Source organism: Odocoileus virginianus, chromosome 6, assembly GCF_023699985.2.
Source record: "Odocoileus virginianus isolate 20LAN1187 ecotype Illinois chromosome 6, Ovbor_1.2, whole genome shotgun sequence".
NCBI lineage: Eukaryota > Metazoa > Chordata > Mammalia > Artiodactyla > Cervidae > Odocoileus > Odocoileus virginianus.
The window spans coordinates 3,060,437-3,073,134 of record NC_069679.1 but is presented as its reverse complement, the minus strand read 5'-3'; the positions used below and the strand labels follow the sequence as shown (position 1 = coordinate 3,073,134).

Below are 12,698 nucleotides of genomic sequence, written 5' to 3'. Positions count from 1 at the left end.
CCCTCCCCTTCTCCCACAGAGTCCAAAAGTCTGTTCTATACATCTGAGTCTCTTTTTCTGTTTTGCATATAGGGTTATCGTTACCATCTTTCTAAATTCCATATATATGTGTTAGTATACTGTAATGGTCTTTATCTTTCTGGCTTACTTCGCTCTGTATAATGGGCTCCAGTTTCATCCATCTCATTAGAACTGATTCAAATGAATTCTTTTTAATGGCTGAGTAATATTCCATGGTGTATATGTACCACAGCTTCCTCATCCATTCGTCTGCTGATGGGCATCTAGGTTGCTTCCATGTCCTGGCTATTATAAACAGTGCTGCGATGAACATTGGGGTGCACGTGTCTCTTTCAGATCTGGTTTCCTCGGTGTGTATGCCCAGAAGTGGGATTGCTGGGTCATATGGCAGTTCTATTTCCAGCTTTTTAAGAAATCTCCACACTGTTTTCCATAGCAGCTGTACTAATTTGCACTTCCACCAACAGTGTAAGAGGGTTCCCTGTCATAGCTTTTTTAGTATGAAAAAGCAAAAAGATATGACATGAGGCCTTAGACTTATATATTCTAAGATTAAAAAAAAAAAACAGGCAGTATATCATCTCTCTCCTAACACTGTCATGCCATAACTATCCAGACATATTCATAGTACTTTGCCTAGCTCTCTCATCCCTTCGTATCCAGAGAATTTCTAGCTCTCCCTAAGCTATTCCTTTGAACTGACTGATCTTTGGCAGTCACAGCCTGTATGGATTTCACATCAAATAGTTAATTCACCTCTTACTTATTTCTTTGTTGTTGTTGTGTCTGCTAAGTTGTGTCTGACTCATTTGAGACCTGATGAACTGTAGCCCACCAGGCTCCTCTGTCCATGGGATTTTCCAGGCAATAATACTGGAGTGGGTTGCCATTTTCTTCTCCAGGGGATCTTCCTGACCCAGGAATCAAATCCACATCTCCTGCATTGGCACACGGATCCTTTACCACTGAACCACCAGGAAGTTACTTATTTGGCACCATCAAAATACCCAGGCTTCCTAGAGTTACCATAGGTGTTATTTTTTTAAACTTGGTTTGACATATATAGATATACTTGTGAGGATATGGGCAGATTAACTTGAAATTGGTCTGAATAAACCAGAAGTTAACAGCTAAATGCAGTCAAACATAGGGTATACTCCAATGTACTCACAAAGCTTCAGCAGACCCAGCTGAAGGTCCAAGTGTAGAATGAAAGGCTCCTGATTTACAATAAAGTAAAACCATATTTTCATTCACTTGTGGAGTCAAACACTGTTCTAATCTATTAAAACACTGCAAATCAGCCAAGATCAGAGAACTACAGAGTATCAAGCAGGAAATCTGCCATGTCTGATCTCCTTGACAGAATAACAGGGTGGAGTTTTATCTCTAAACCAGATGACCTAGAGCTGATGCAGGCCTGTTTTAAAGAGGCTAAGTTATTTTTATTTCAAACATCTTTGGATACTACCATGTTGACTGAGGTTTTGCATTTCTCGTTCTCGACGATCTAACTCTGCTGCTTTTCTTTCTAGTTCTTCCTGGCGCTTAAGAAGTTCAGCTTGGGCCAAGGCATGTTCCTACACAGAAAATAAGGGAACAGGTTGTCAGAAGTAGAAAGTACAGTAATATTTCTGCTTCTACTATACTCCTACTTCTCTACTATGCTAGAAACTTAATTCAACTACTATTCCACAGTATAGGAATTCACTGAAGATTACAGTTTCAGAGAGTATTATGGAACTATTTGGCCCATTTTGGCCTTCTGGTTATGAAAACCCTCAATAGGAATGTTGGGCCCACTAAGACAAGAAAAAATTCTCTCAGTGAGAGTAGTTAAAATCCTAAGGTAATTGGGAAAATGAAATTAAGGGGAACCGTGGCTAAATGAGAATGAGGGGCAGAGACGAGAACAGTTGAGGAAAAGAGACAAATGGAGAAAAGGGCAATTAAATTAGCTCTTATGAATTGGATTAAATGGTACCTAAGGTTCCCAGTGCAAGAATACTGTATAATACCTTATATTTTACAAGATAATAAGGTAAAAGAAAGATATGGTTAAGAAATTTGGGTTTATAACTCCATCTGCCTTTATGTAATACCAGGCATCTTATTCATCTCCTTTCTTCTTGGTATTTTTTGCCACCTTCTATTTCCTACCAATATACTTTGCTTAGCCAGCCTAACTCTCTTCCAATAATATCTATCTGATCTTATCATTGTTACTATAATGGAATTGTGTATTAAAAAGTGAGACCAAAAGCAATAAAAATTTCACTATACAAGTTATATACCAAGATGACAGGAATTCAATAACTGCTAATAATGGAGCAAAGCAAATCAATACTTTGAAAATGAGGTATGAGTATTATAGGGCTGAGAAACTACTAACCCAGCTTCAAAAGTGAGTTAAAAATTAAACAAGAAGGATAAATCAACTATACTCCAATAAAATTAAGTAATAAGGAATACTATATAAAGAAGTAGTTTGCTCTGAAAGCAAATGTTATTGATATTGCAGTTTTCCATATGAACTTACACATGTAACATGAACTAACCTTTGCAATCTGTGTATAAGCTGGATGCTCCTCTGTTGGTTTCATTATTGCTGGCTGTGTACTGGGTACATTAGGCATTTTCACATTACCTGGTGGAGGCTAGGAAGATTAAGAAAAGAGCAAATTACATAACATAGAAACCTAACTTCAACTTCTTTCAAAAAGTATATCAATAAAAACCAAAATTCCAAGAACTGCCTCACTTCCTCTCCTAACTTCTCATAATCAAGTGTGTGGCAATGAGCTCTACTTTAAGAGTTTCACCTCCATTTTCTCAGACTTGTTCATTTCTTAACTCTTCAGTTTGGCTGCTACTTCCAGCACTACACCATTGGCACTCTCCTCCAGAACACTGTTCATTAAAAACAAAATGAAAACAAAAAAACCTGCAAGTTATGTCTTTTTAGTAAAATACAGATAGCACCAAACTGAAGAATTTATACCAAGGTTAATGGTTCACTAGGTTAACTGTCCACTCTTTCCATCTAACAAAGTTATATGCCAGTGACCCTAAAAAGTAAATAGGAACAGTCTTGGCAGAACACCAGTAATACTCCTTGAAAAGAATAAAAGGGAAGACATTAGGGAGATGGAAAATAAACTGCACAGCTCCACTCTGCCAATGAGGATCAACAGTATGTGAAAACAGCTGCAACTTCAAAAAGTAGGTAGATGTCTACAAGTAGGGAATTGGTTAAATTACTATATGTACATACAATGCAGTCATCAAAAGGAATGTGTTAGCTCTACAGGACGCCCTTTAAATACTAAATGAAATAAAGCCAACTACAGACCAGCTTGCATATGACTAATTTTTTTCTTTTATGAAAACAGTTGTATATGTCCAATTTTATGAACAGTTATATATGTCCAGAAAAATATCTAGAATGTCCCAGCAACCTATCAAAGAGATTTGTACCTTTTGCTTTATACATTCTCTATTACTTGCCTTCTCTTCTCACTATACTACTTTTTTTCAGTCAAAAAATAACTGTAGATATTCTTTAAAATAGCCACAAGAAAAAGAGGACAAGAAGAAAGAGAAAGAGAAGAAGAAAAAAAAGAAAAGAAAACATACCAGCAAGCAGCTGCAGAGAGAAGTTCAATGATCAGAAGAACTATTAAACTCAAAGACACTACCCATGCAGCTTGATTTTACTCTGACACAGCAAACAGCAGCCCTGAAAAGGAAGCCAGACACAACCAAAGATATAAATGGAGTACATCTGACTCTAAAATTCCTATGGAAATGTCAAGAGCTAAGAATAGGTCAAACAATTCTGAAGATGATGAAGGTAGGCAAACCTACAATAGCAAGACTTAATATAGAGAGGAGACAAGATAGCAGCAGGGTAGGTGGACATGGAGTACATCTTTCTCCATGGATGCATCAAGAAAACACATTCAGGTACAGAAGATCTTGCAGAACACCAGCTGAGAGCTGGCAGAAGCCCCTGACTACCAGAAAGGAATTTAAATCCAAGCAAAACTCAGGAGAATGAAGGAAGGAAGGGAAAAAGAGGAGAGTGAACAGGACTGGACCTACACCCAAGGGGTGGGGGAACTGGAGCAGGGGTCAGATTGACACATTGGAGCAAGTGCTTGGGACAGAGGGGTAGCATTTGAGGCCGTTGGAGAGTACAGCAGCTATCCTGTGACAGTCTGAGTGGAGTGAGATCCACAAAGCCAATCCTTGCCACAGCCCTACATACCCTGGAAAGGGACAGAAGTCCCCTGGAATGCACGGTGGCTGAGAGCAGGAGTTTATGGGTTAGAGAGCAATCTCAGGGCAAAGTCTTACTGTTGACTGCAAGGACATGGCCCAAGGGGACATGAGGGAGAAGACTGCTGTGGTGAATGCCTTTGGAAGAAAGTAAGGCAATGATGAAGTCAAGGCAATACTTCTGAGTCATGCACAGGGGGTGGAGCCATCACTATAGCTTCTCTCTCCCCATATTCCAGCACAAGCAGCTGACCAATAAAGACCCCAGAGAGGGTGGCCCTTCAAGTGTCTGACACAGTAAGCAATAGAGAAGGACCTCTGAACACCAGAGGCTAGAAAAAGACTCTACTAGTGCCATAGTTCCTGCACCTAGGTCTGCTGGTGTCCCCACACACTTGGCACTGCCAGACTCCCCACAATCCAAGCAGCTGTGCCACCTCCATGCTCAACCCTTACTGGGCCAGAGTTTCCAGAGGCCAGAAAAAGTCCTAAGAGTCCCACATCTCCTGTGCCTGTGGCTGCCAGATCCCCTCTGTACTTGGCACTAACAGGGTCCCTGCTATCCAAGCAGTCGGGCCACCTCCATACCTGGTACTCACCGGGGCAGACCCAAGTCCTCCAGGGCAGCCACAGGGGCAAACTCCTGTGGATGACCCACATGCGGCTGTTGTGCAGATGCTAAGTTGTATCTGACTCTTTGCAACCCCATCAAGAACAGCATGCCTTCACTACCTCCCAAGGTTTGCTCAAACTCATGTTCATTGAGTCAATGATGCCATCCACCTATGTCATCCTCTATAGCCCCATTCTCCTCCAGCACTCAGTCTTTCCCAGCATTAGGGTCTTTTCCAATGAGTTGGCTCTTCACATGACATAACCAAAGTATTCCTTGGAGCTTCAGGGTCAGCATCAGTCCTTCCAATGAGCTTCAGTGTTGGTTTCCTTTAGGAATGACTGGTTTGATCTCCTTGCTGTCCAAGGGACTCTCCAGAGTCTTCTCCAGCACCACAGTTTCAAAGCATCAAAAATTAAGGAATCCATCCCATTTACCATTGCAACAAAAAGAGCAAAGTACTTGGGAATAAACCTATTTAAGGAGACAAGAGCTGTATACAAAAAAATGATAAGACACTGATGAAAGAAATCAAAGACAACATAAACAGATGGAGAGATATTCCATGTTCCTGGGTTGGAAGAATCAATATTGTGAAAATGAACAGACTACCAAAAGCAATCTACAAACTCAATGCAATTGCTATCAAATTAACAAAGGCATTTTTCACAGAGCTAGAACAAAAAACTTCACAGTTTGTATGGAAACACAAGAGACCCCCGAAGAGCCAAAGCAATCTTGAGAAAGAAGAATGGAGCTGGAGGAATCAATCTTCCTGACTTTAGACTATACTACAAAGCTACAGTCATCAAGACAGTATGGTACAGGCACAAAAAACAGAAATATACACCTATGCAACAAGATAGAAAGCCCAAAGATAAACCCACACACTTATGGGCACCTTATCCTTGACAAAAGAGGCAAGAAGATACAAAGGCAAAAAGACAGTTTCTTCAATAAGTAGTACTAGGAAAATTGGTCAGCTATGTGTAAAAGAATGAAATTAGACTATTTCCTAACAACATACACAAATTCAAAATGTATTAAAGATTTAAATCTAAGACCACAAACTATCAACTCTTAGAGGAAAACATAGGCAGAACATTCTATGACATAAATCACAGCAAGATCCTCTACTACGCAATGGAAAAATTACTACATAATGGAAAAAAAATTAACAAGGGAGACCTAATTCAACTTGAAACTTTTTGCATGGGAAAGGAAACTACAAACAAAGTGAAAAGACAACCCTCAGAATGGAAGAAAATAATAGCAAATGAAATAATTGACAAAGGATTAATCTCCAAAATATACAAGCAGCTCATGCAGCTCAATACCAGAAACAAACAGCCCAATTGAAAAGTGGGCAGAAGACCTAAACAAACATTTCTCCAAAGAAGACAAAGAGATGGCTAATAAACACATGAAAAGATGCTAAAATCACTCATCATTAGTGAAATGCAAATCAAAACTACAATGAGATATCACCTCACATCAGTCAGAATGGCCATCATCAAAAAAAAAAAAAAATCTATGAACAATAAATGCTGGAGAGCATGTGGAGAAAAGGGAACTCTCTTGCACTTGTGGGAATGTAACTGATACAGCCACTATGGAGAGTCCTTAAAAAAGTAAGACTAAAACTACCATATGACCCAACAATCCTACTACCAGGCACATATCAAAGACACATGTATCCCAATGTTTACAACAACACTATTCACAACAGCTAGGACACGGAAGCAATCTGATGTCCACCACAGATGAATGGATAAGGAAGCTGTGGAACAGATATACAAAGGACTACTATTCAACCAAAAGAAGGAATGCATCTGAGTCAGTTCTAATGAGGTGGATGAACCTAGAGCCTATTATACAGAGTGAAGTAAGTCAGAAAAACAAATATCATATATTAATGCATATATATGGAATCTAAAAAGATGGTGCTGATGAACTCATTTGTATGGCAGCAATGGAGACGCAGACACAGAGAACAGACTTGTGGACACGGGCAGGAGGCAGGGTGGAAGGAGGGAGTGGGACGAATGAAGAGTATCATGGAAACATATACACTACAATATGTAAAACAGACAGCCACTGGGAATTTGCTGTATGTTCAGGGAACTCACACCAGTGCTCTGTGATAATCTAGAGGGTGGGATGGGGTGGGAGCTGAGAGGGAGGTTCAAATATGTATGTCTGTGGCTGATTCATGTTGATGTACAGCAGAAACCAACACAATCTTATAAAGCAACTATCCTTCAATTAAAAATAAATAAATTTTTTAAAAAGACTTAACATAGAGACATCCCTGGTGATCCAATGGTTGAGAATCCTCCTGCTGTTTTGAGGGACACGGGCTCGATTCTAGGTCCAGAAGGATCCCACATGTCACATGGCAACTAAGCCTGTGCACCGCAACCACTGAAGCCTGTGTGCCCTAGAGCCCATGCTCCTCAACAAAAAAGCCTCCAAAATGAAAATCCAGAACAGCTGCCACTTGCCAACTAGACAAAGCCCATGAGCAGCAATGAAGATTCAGTGCAACAAAAATAATTTTTTTTAAAGAAAAAGACTCAATATGGTAATAAACAGTGTGGTACAGATGCCAAAGACATAGAAAACACCAATATACAGCAGGGAAACAGAGATAAATCCTGTAAAATTTGATACCTAATAGAAGTCATACCACAAAACAGTGCAGAAATAATGTATTAGTCAATAACTGAAGCTGAGATAACTGGCTAACCAGATGGAATAATTAAACTAGATTTCCTACTTGATATCACATACAAATACATAAAAAGCAGAGACTTTGCTGACAAAGGTTCATCTAGTCAAAGCCATGATTTTTTCCATAGTCAAGTAAGGATGTGAGAGTTGGACCATGAAGAAGGCTGAGCACAGAAGAATTGATGCTTTTGAACTGTGGTGCTGGAGAAGACTCTTGAGAGTCCCTTGGACTGCAAGGAGATCCAACCAGTCAGTCCTAAAGGAAATCAATCCTGAATATTCATTGGAAGGACTGATGCTGAAGCTCCAATACTCTGGCCACCTGATGAGAAGAGCCGACTCATTAGAAAAGACCCTGATGCTGGGAAAGATCGAAGGCATGAGGAGAAGGGGATGACAGAGGATGACATGGTTGGATGGCATCACTGAGTCAATGGACATGAGTTTGAGCAAGCTCTGCGAAATGGTGAAAGACAGGGAAGTCTGGCATGCTGCAGTCCATGGGGTCACCAAGAGTCAGACATGACTGAGCAACTGAACAACAATCACATACAAAAATAAATTCTTACATGTATATCCATGGCTGATTCATGTCAATGTATGACAAAAACCACTACAATATTGTAAAGTAATTAGTCTCCAACTAATAAAAAATAAAAAATAAATTCCATGTGGGTCAATTACATAAAGGTGAAAAAACAAAATTTAAACACTTTGAGGGAATGGCAAACCACCCCAGTATACTTGCCATGAGAACCCGATGAGCTGTATAAAAGGCAAAAAGATGTAACACCAAAAGATGAATCCCCCAGGTCGGAATGTGTCCAATATGCTACGGGGTAAGAGGGGAGGACAACTACTAACAGCTCCAGAATGAAGCAGCTGGGCCAAAGTGAAGATGATGCTCAGCTGCAGATGTGTCTGGTGATGAAAGTAAAATCCAGTGTTGCATAGGAACGTGGAATGTTAGGTCCAAGAATCAAGGCAAACTGGACATGGTCAAACAGGAGATGGCAAGAGTAAACATTGACATCCTAGGAATCAGTGATCCAAAATGGATGGGAATGGGTGAATTTAAATCAGATGACCATTATATCTACTACTGTGGGCAAGAATCCCTTAGAAGAAATGTAGTAGCCATCACAGTCAATAAGAGTTCGAAATGCAGTACTTGGATGCAGTCTCAAAAACAACAGAATGATCTCAGTTCATTTCCAAGGCAAACCATTCAATATCACAGTAATTCAAGCCTATGCCCCAACCACTGATGCTGAAGATGCTGAAGTTGATCAGTTCTATGAAGACCTCAAAAACCTCCTAGAACTAACACTAAAAGAAAAATATGTCCTTTTCATTACAGGGGACTGGAATGCCAAAGCAGGAAGTCAAGAGATACCTGGAGTAACAGGAAAGTTTGGCCTTGGGGTACAAAATGAAGCAGCATAAAAGCTAATAGAATTCTGCCAGGAGAATGCACTGGTCATAGCAAACACCCTTTTTCAACAAAAGAAACGACTTTACATATGAACATCGTCAAATAGTTAACACCAAAATCAGACTGACTACGTTCTTTGTAGCCAAAGATGGAGAAGCTGTTCTACAGAGAGCAAAAACAGAGCTGGAGCTGACTGCAGCTCAGACCATCAGCTTCTCATAGCAAAATTCAGGCTTAAAGAGAGTGGGGAAAACCACAAGGCCAGCCAGGCACAACTTAAATCAAATCCCCTCTGAATATACAGCAGAGGTGACAGAGAGATTCAAGGGACTAGATCTCGTAAACAGAGTGCCTGAAGAACTATGGGCAGAGATCCGTAATATTGTACAGGAGGCAGTGAGCAAAATCATCCCAAAGAAAAACAAAAGCAAGAAGGCAAAATTGTTGTCTGAGGAGGCTTTACAAATAGCTGAAGAGAGAAGTGAAAAGCAAGGCAGAAAGGTAAAGGTAGACCCAACTAAGTTCCAGAGAATAGCAAGGACAGACAAGAAGGCCTTCTTCAATAAACAATGCAAAGAAACAGATGAAAACCACAGAAGGGAAAAAGAGCAAAGATCTCTTCAAGAAAACTAGAAATATCAAAGGAACATTTCATTCAAAGATGGACATAATAAAGGACAGAAATGATAAAGACCTAATAGAAGAGATCAAGAGATGGAAAGAATACACAGAAGAACAGTACAAAAAAAATCTTAAATGACCCAGATAACAACATCGGTGTGGTCACTTACCCAGAGCCAGACATTAATGAAGTCAAGTGGGCCTTAGGAAGCACTGCTGTCAATAAAGTTAGTGGAGGCTGTGATGGAATTCCAGCAGAGCTATTTAAAATTTTAAAAGATGATGCATTCAAGTGCTACACTCAATATCCAAAGTGCCAGCAAATTTGGAAAACCTAGCAGTGGCCACAGGAGTAAAAAAGGTCAATCCTCATCCCAGTTCCCAAGAAGGGCAGTATGAAAGACTGTTCAAACCACAGGACAACTGCACCCATGTCCCACACTAGTAAGGTTATGCTCAAAATTCTGCATGCTGGGCTTCAGCACTATTTGAACCGAGAACTTCCAGACATCCAAGCTGGGCACTGAAAAGGCAGAGGAAACAGATCAAATTGCCAACATTTGCTGGATCACAGACAAAGCAAGGGAATTCCAGAAAAACATCTACCTCTGTTTCATTGACTTCGCTAAAGCCTTTGAATATGTGGATCATAACACACTGTAGTTAAGAGAGATGGGAATACCAGACCATCTTACCTGTCTTCTGAGAAACCTGCATTTGGGTCAAGATGAAACAGTTAGAACCCTGTATGGAACAACTGACTGGTTCAGGATTGAGAAAGGAGTATGACAAGGTTGCTTATGGTCACCCTGCTTATTGAACTTACAGGCAAAGCGTATCATAAGAAGTGCCAGGATGGATGAGTTACAAGCTGGAATCAAGACTGCTGGGAGAAATACCAACAACCTCAGATATGCAGATGATACCACTCTAATGGTATAAAGTGAAGAGGAACTAAAGAACCTCTCAATGAGATAGAGGGAGGAGAGTCAAAAGGCTGGCTTAAAACTCAATATTAAAAAAACTAAGATCATGGCATCCAGTCCCTTCACTTCATGGAAAATAGAAGGGGAAAAGGTGGAAGCAGTGACAGATTTCCTCTTCTTGGGCTCTAAAACCACTGCAGATGGTGACTGCAGCCATGAAATTAGAAGACAACTGCTTCTTGGCAGGAAAGCTATGAAAAGCTGAACACTGTGTTAAAGACATCACTTTTCCAACAAAGGTCCATATAGTCAAGGCTATATGGTCTTTCCAGTAGTCACATATAGTTGTCAGAGCTGTACCATAAAGAAGGCAGAGAGCCAAAGAACTGATGCTTTTGAACTGCAGTGCTGGAGAAGACTCTTGAGAGCTCCTTGGAAAGCAAGGAGATCAAACCAGTAAATCCTGAAGGTAATCAACCCTGAATACTCATTGGAAGGACTGATGCTGAAGCTGAAGCTCTAATACTTTGGCCACCTGATGTGAACAGCCAACTCACTGGAAAAGACCCTGATGCTGGAGAAGACTGAGGGCAGAAGGAGAAGGGGACAACAAAGGTTGAGATGGTTGGATGGCATCACCAATACAATCGACATAAACTTGGGCAAACTCTGGGAGATGGTAAGGGACAAGGAATCCTGGAACGCTGCAGTCCATGGGGTCACAAAGAGTCAGATAAGACTTAGCAAATGAACAACAAGAAGCAAAAAAATATACCTGAATATTTTCATGAATTCAAAGCACATAAGAGCTTCTCAAATATATAAGCTATAGAAATCTTGGTGTATCCTGTCTATGATGTATTGAAAGTGAGTAAAGCAGCCTGGAACACAGTAAATGATCAATAAGTATTTATAAAATTAAGGTGGTAGTTGTTCAGCAGCTCAATCATGTCCAACTCTTTGCAACCCCATGGACTGCAGCACGCCAGGCTTCCTTGTCCTTCACTATCTCCCAGAGCTTGCTCAAACTCATGTCCGTTGAGCCAGGGATGCCACCCAACCATCTCGTTCTCTGTCATCCCCTTCTCCTCCTGCCTCCAATCTTTCACATCAGGTCTTTTCTAACGAATTGGCTCTTCAAATCAGTGGCCAAAGTATTGGAGCTTCAGCATCAGTTCTTCCAATGAACGTTCAGGACTGAGTTCCTTTAGGATTAACTGGTTTGATTACCTTTGTAGTCCAAGGGACTCTCAAGAGTCTTCTCCAACACCACAGTTCAAAAGCATCAATTCTTCAGCTTTTAGACAAAGAATAAGGTTAGCAAATACATAAACCATAAAGTTAATATTAATAAATTCAACTATACTGAAATATAGTAACAAGGTGAAAAGTCAATCACAAACTGGGAAAAACTGGTTACAACAGACTTCACCAAAAAAACCTGCTGCTCAGAATACCAGAAGAACTGCTACAAATCCATAAAGATACAAACTACTAACAGAAAAATAGGCAAAATAGACAAACAGACAATACAAAGAAAAGAAAACAGGAATGGCCACTAAAACTATGAACCAATGGTTTAACCTCACTAGTAATCAAGAAATAAAACAATGACATACCATTCCTATGTACCTGAAGTACCAAACTTTGTAATTACAGTGTATACACAGTGATGCTATAAAAATTAAAGCATATGATCAAGAAGCTTTTCAAATCATTGGGAAAAGAAAAGATACTGATAAATGGTGCTAGGATCATTATTTAAATGCTTGGGAGAAAAAAAATCAGATCCATATCCTACCAGAATAAATTCCAAATGGATTAAAGTTCAGTGAAAAAAGGAAAAAAGAAACTATAAAGATACTAGAAATAGTACAAGTACATAGAATATAGATGACTACCTGACCTTTGCTTGGAGAAAAGCCATAGGGTAAAGATTCATGAGAAATCACAATGAAAAGAAAATACACCTGACAACATAAAAATTTAGAGCTCCGATGATATAAAGCATTGCACAGATGAGTTTAACACAAGTTCTAAATAATAAATATAGAAAATTAGTTTATAT

At 39.8% G+C, this 12,698-nt stretch overlaps 1 protein-coding gene across 4 annotated transcripts in view; it reads right to left on the bottom strand.

Moving 5' to 3' along the window:
* SCAMP1 (secretory carrier membrane protein 1) overlaps positions 1 to 12,698 on the bottom strand; it is a 149,872-nt gene that overhangs the window by 83,579 nt on the left and 53,595 nt on the right. For all 4 annotated transcript variants that reach the window (XM_070468580.1, XM_020902675.2, XM_070468581.1 and 1 more), the window contains 2 exons: positions 2,580 to 2,678; positions 1,493 to 1,601 (listed from right to left, as the gene is read on the bottom strand). In XM_070468580.1, coding sequence (XP_070324681.1) covers positions 1,493 to 1,601; positions 2,580 to 2,678 — 208 coding nt within the window. The remainder of the gene's footprint in view (positions 1 to 1,492; positions 1,602 to 2,579; positions 2,679 to 12,698) is intronic.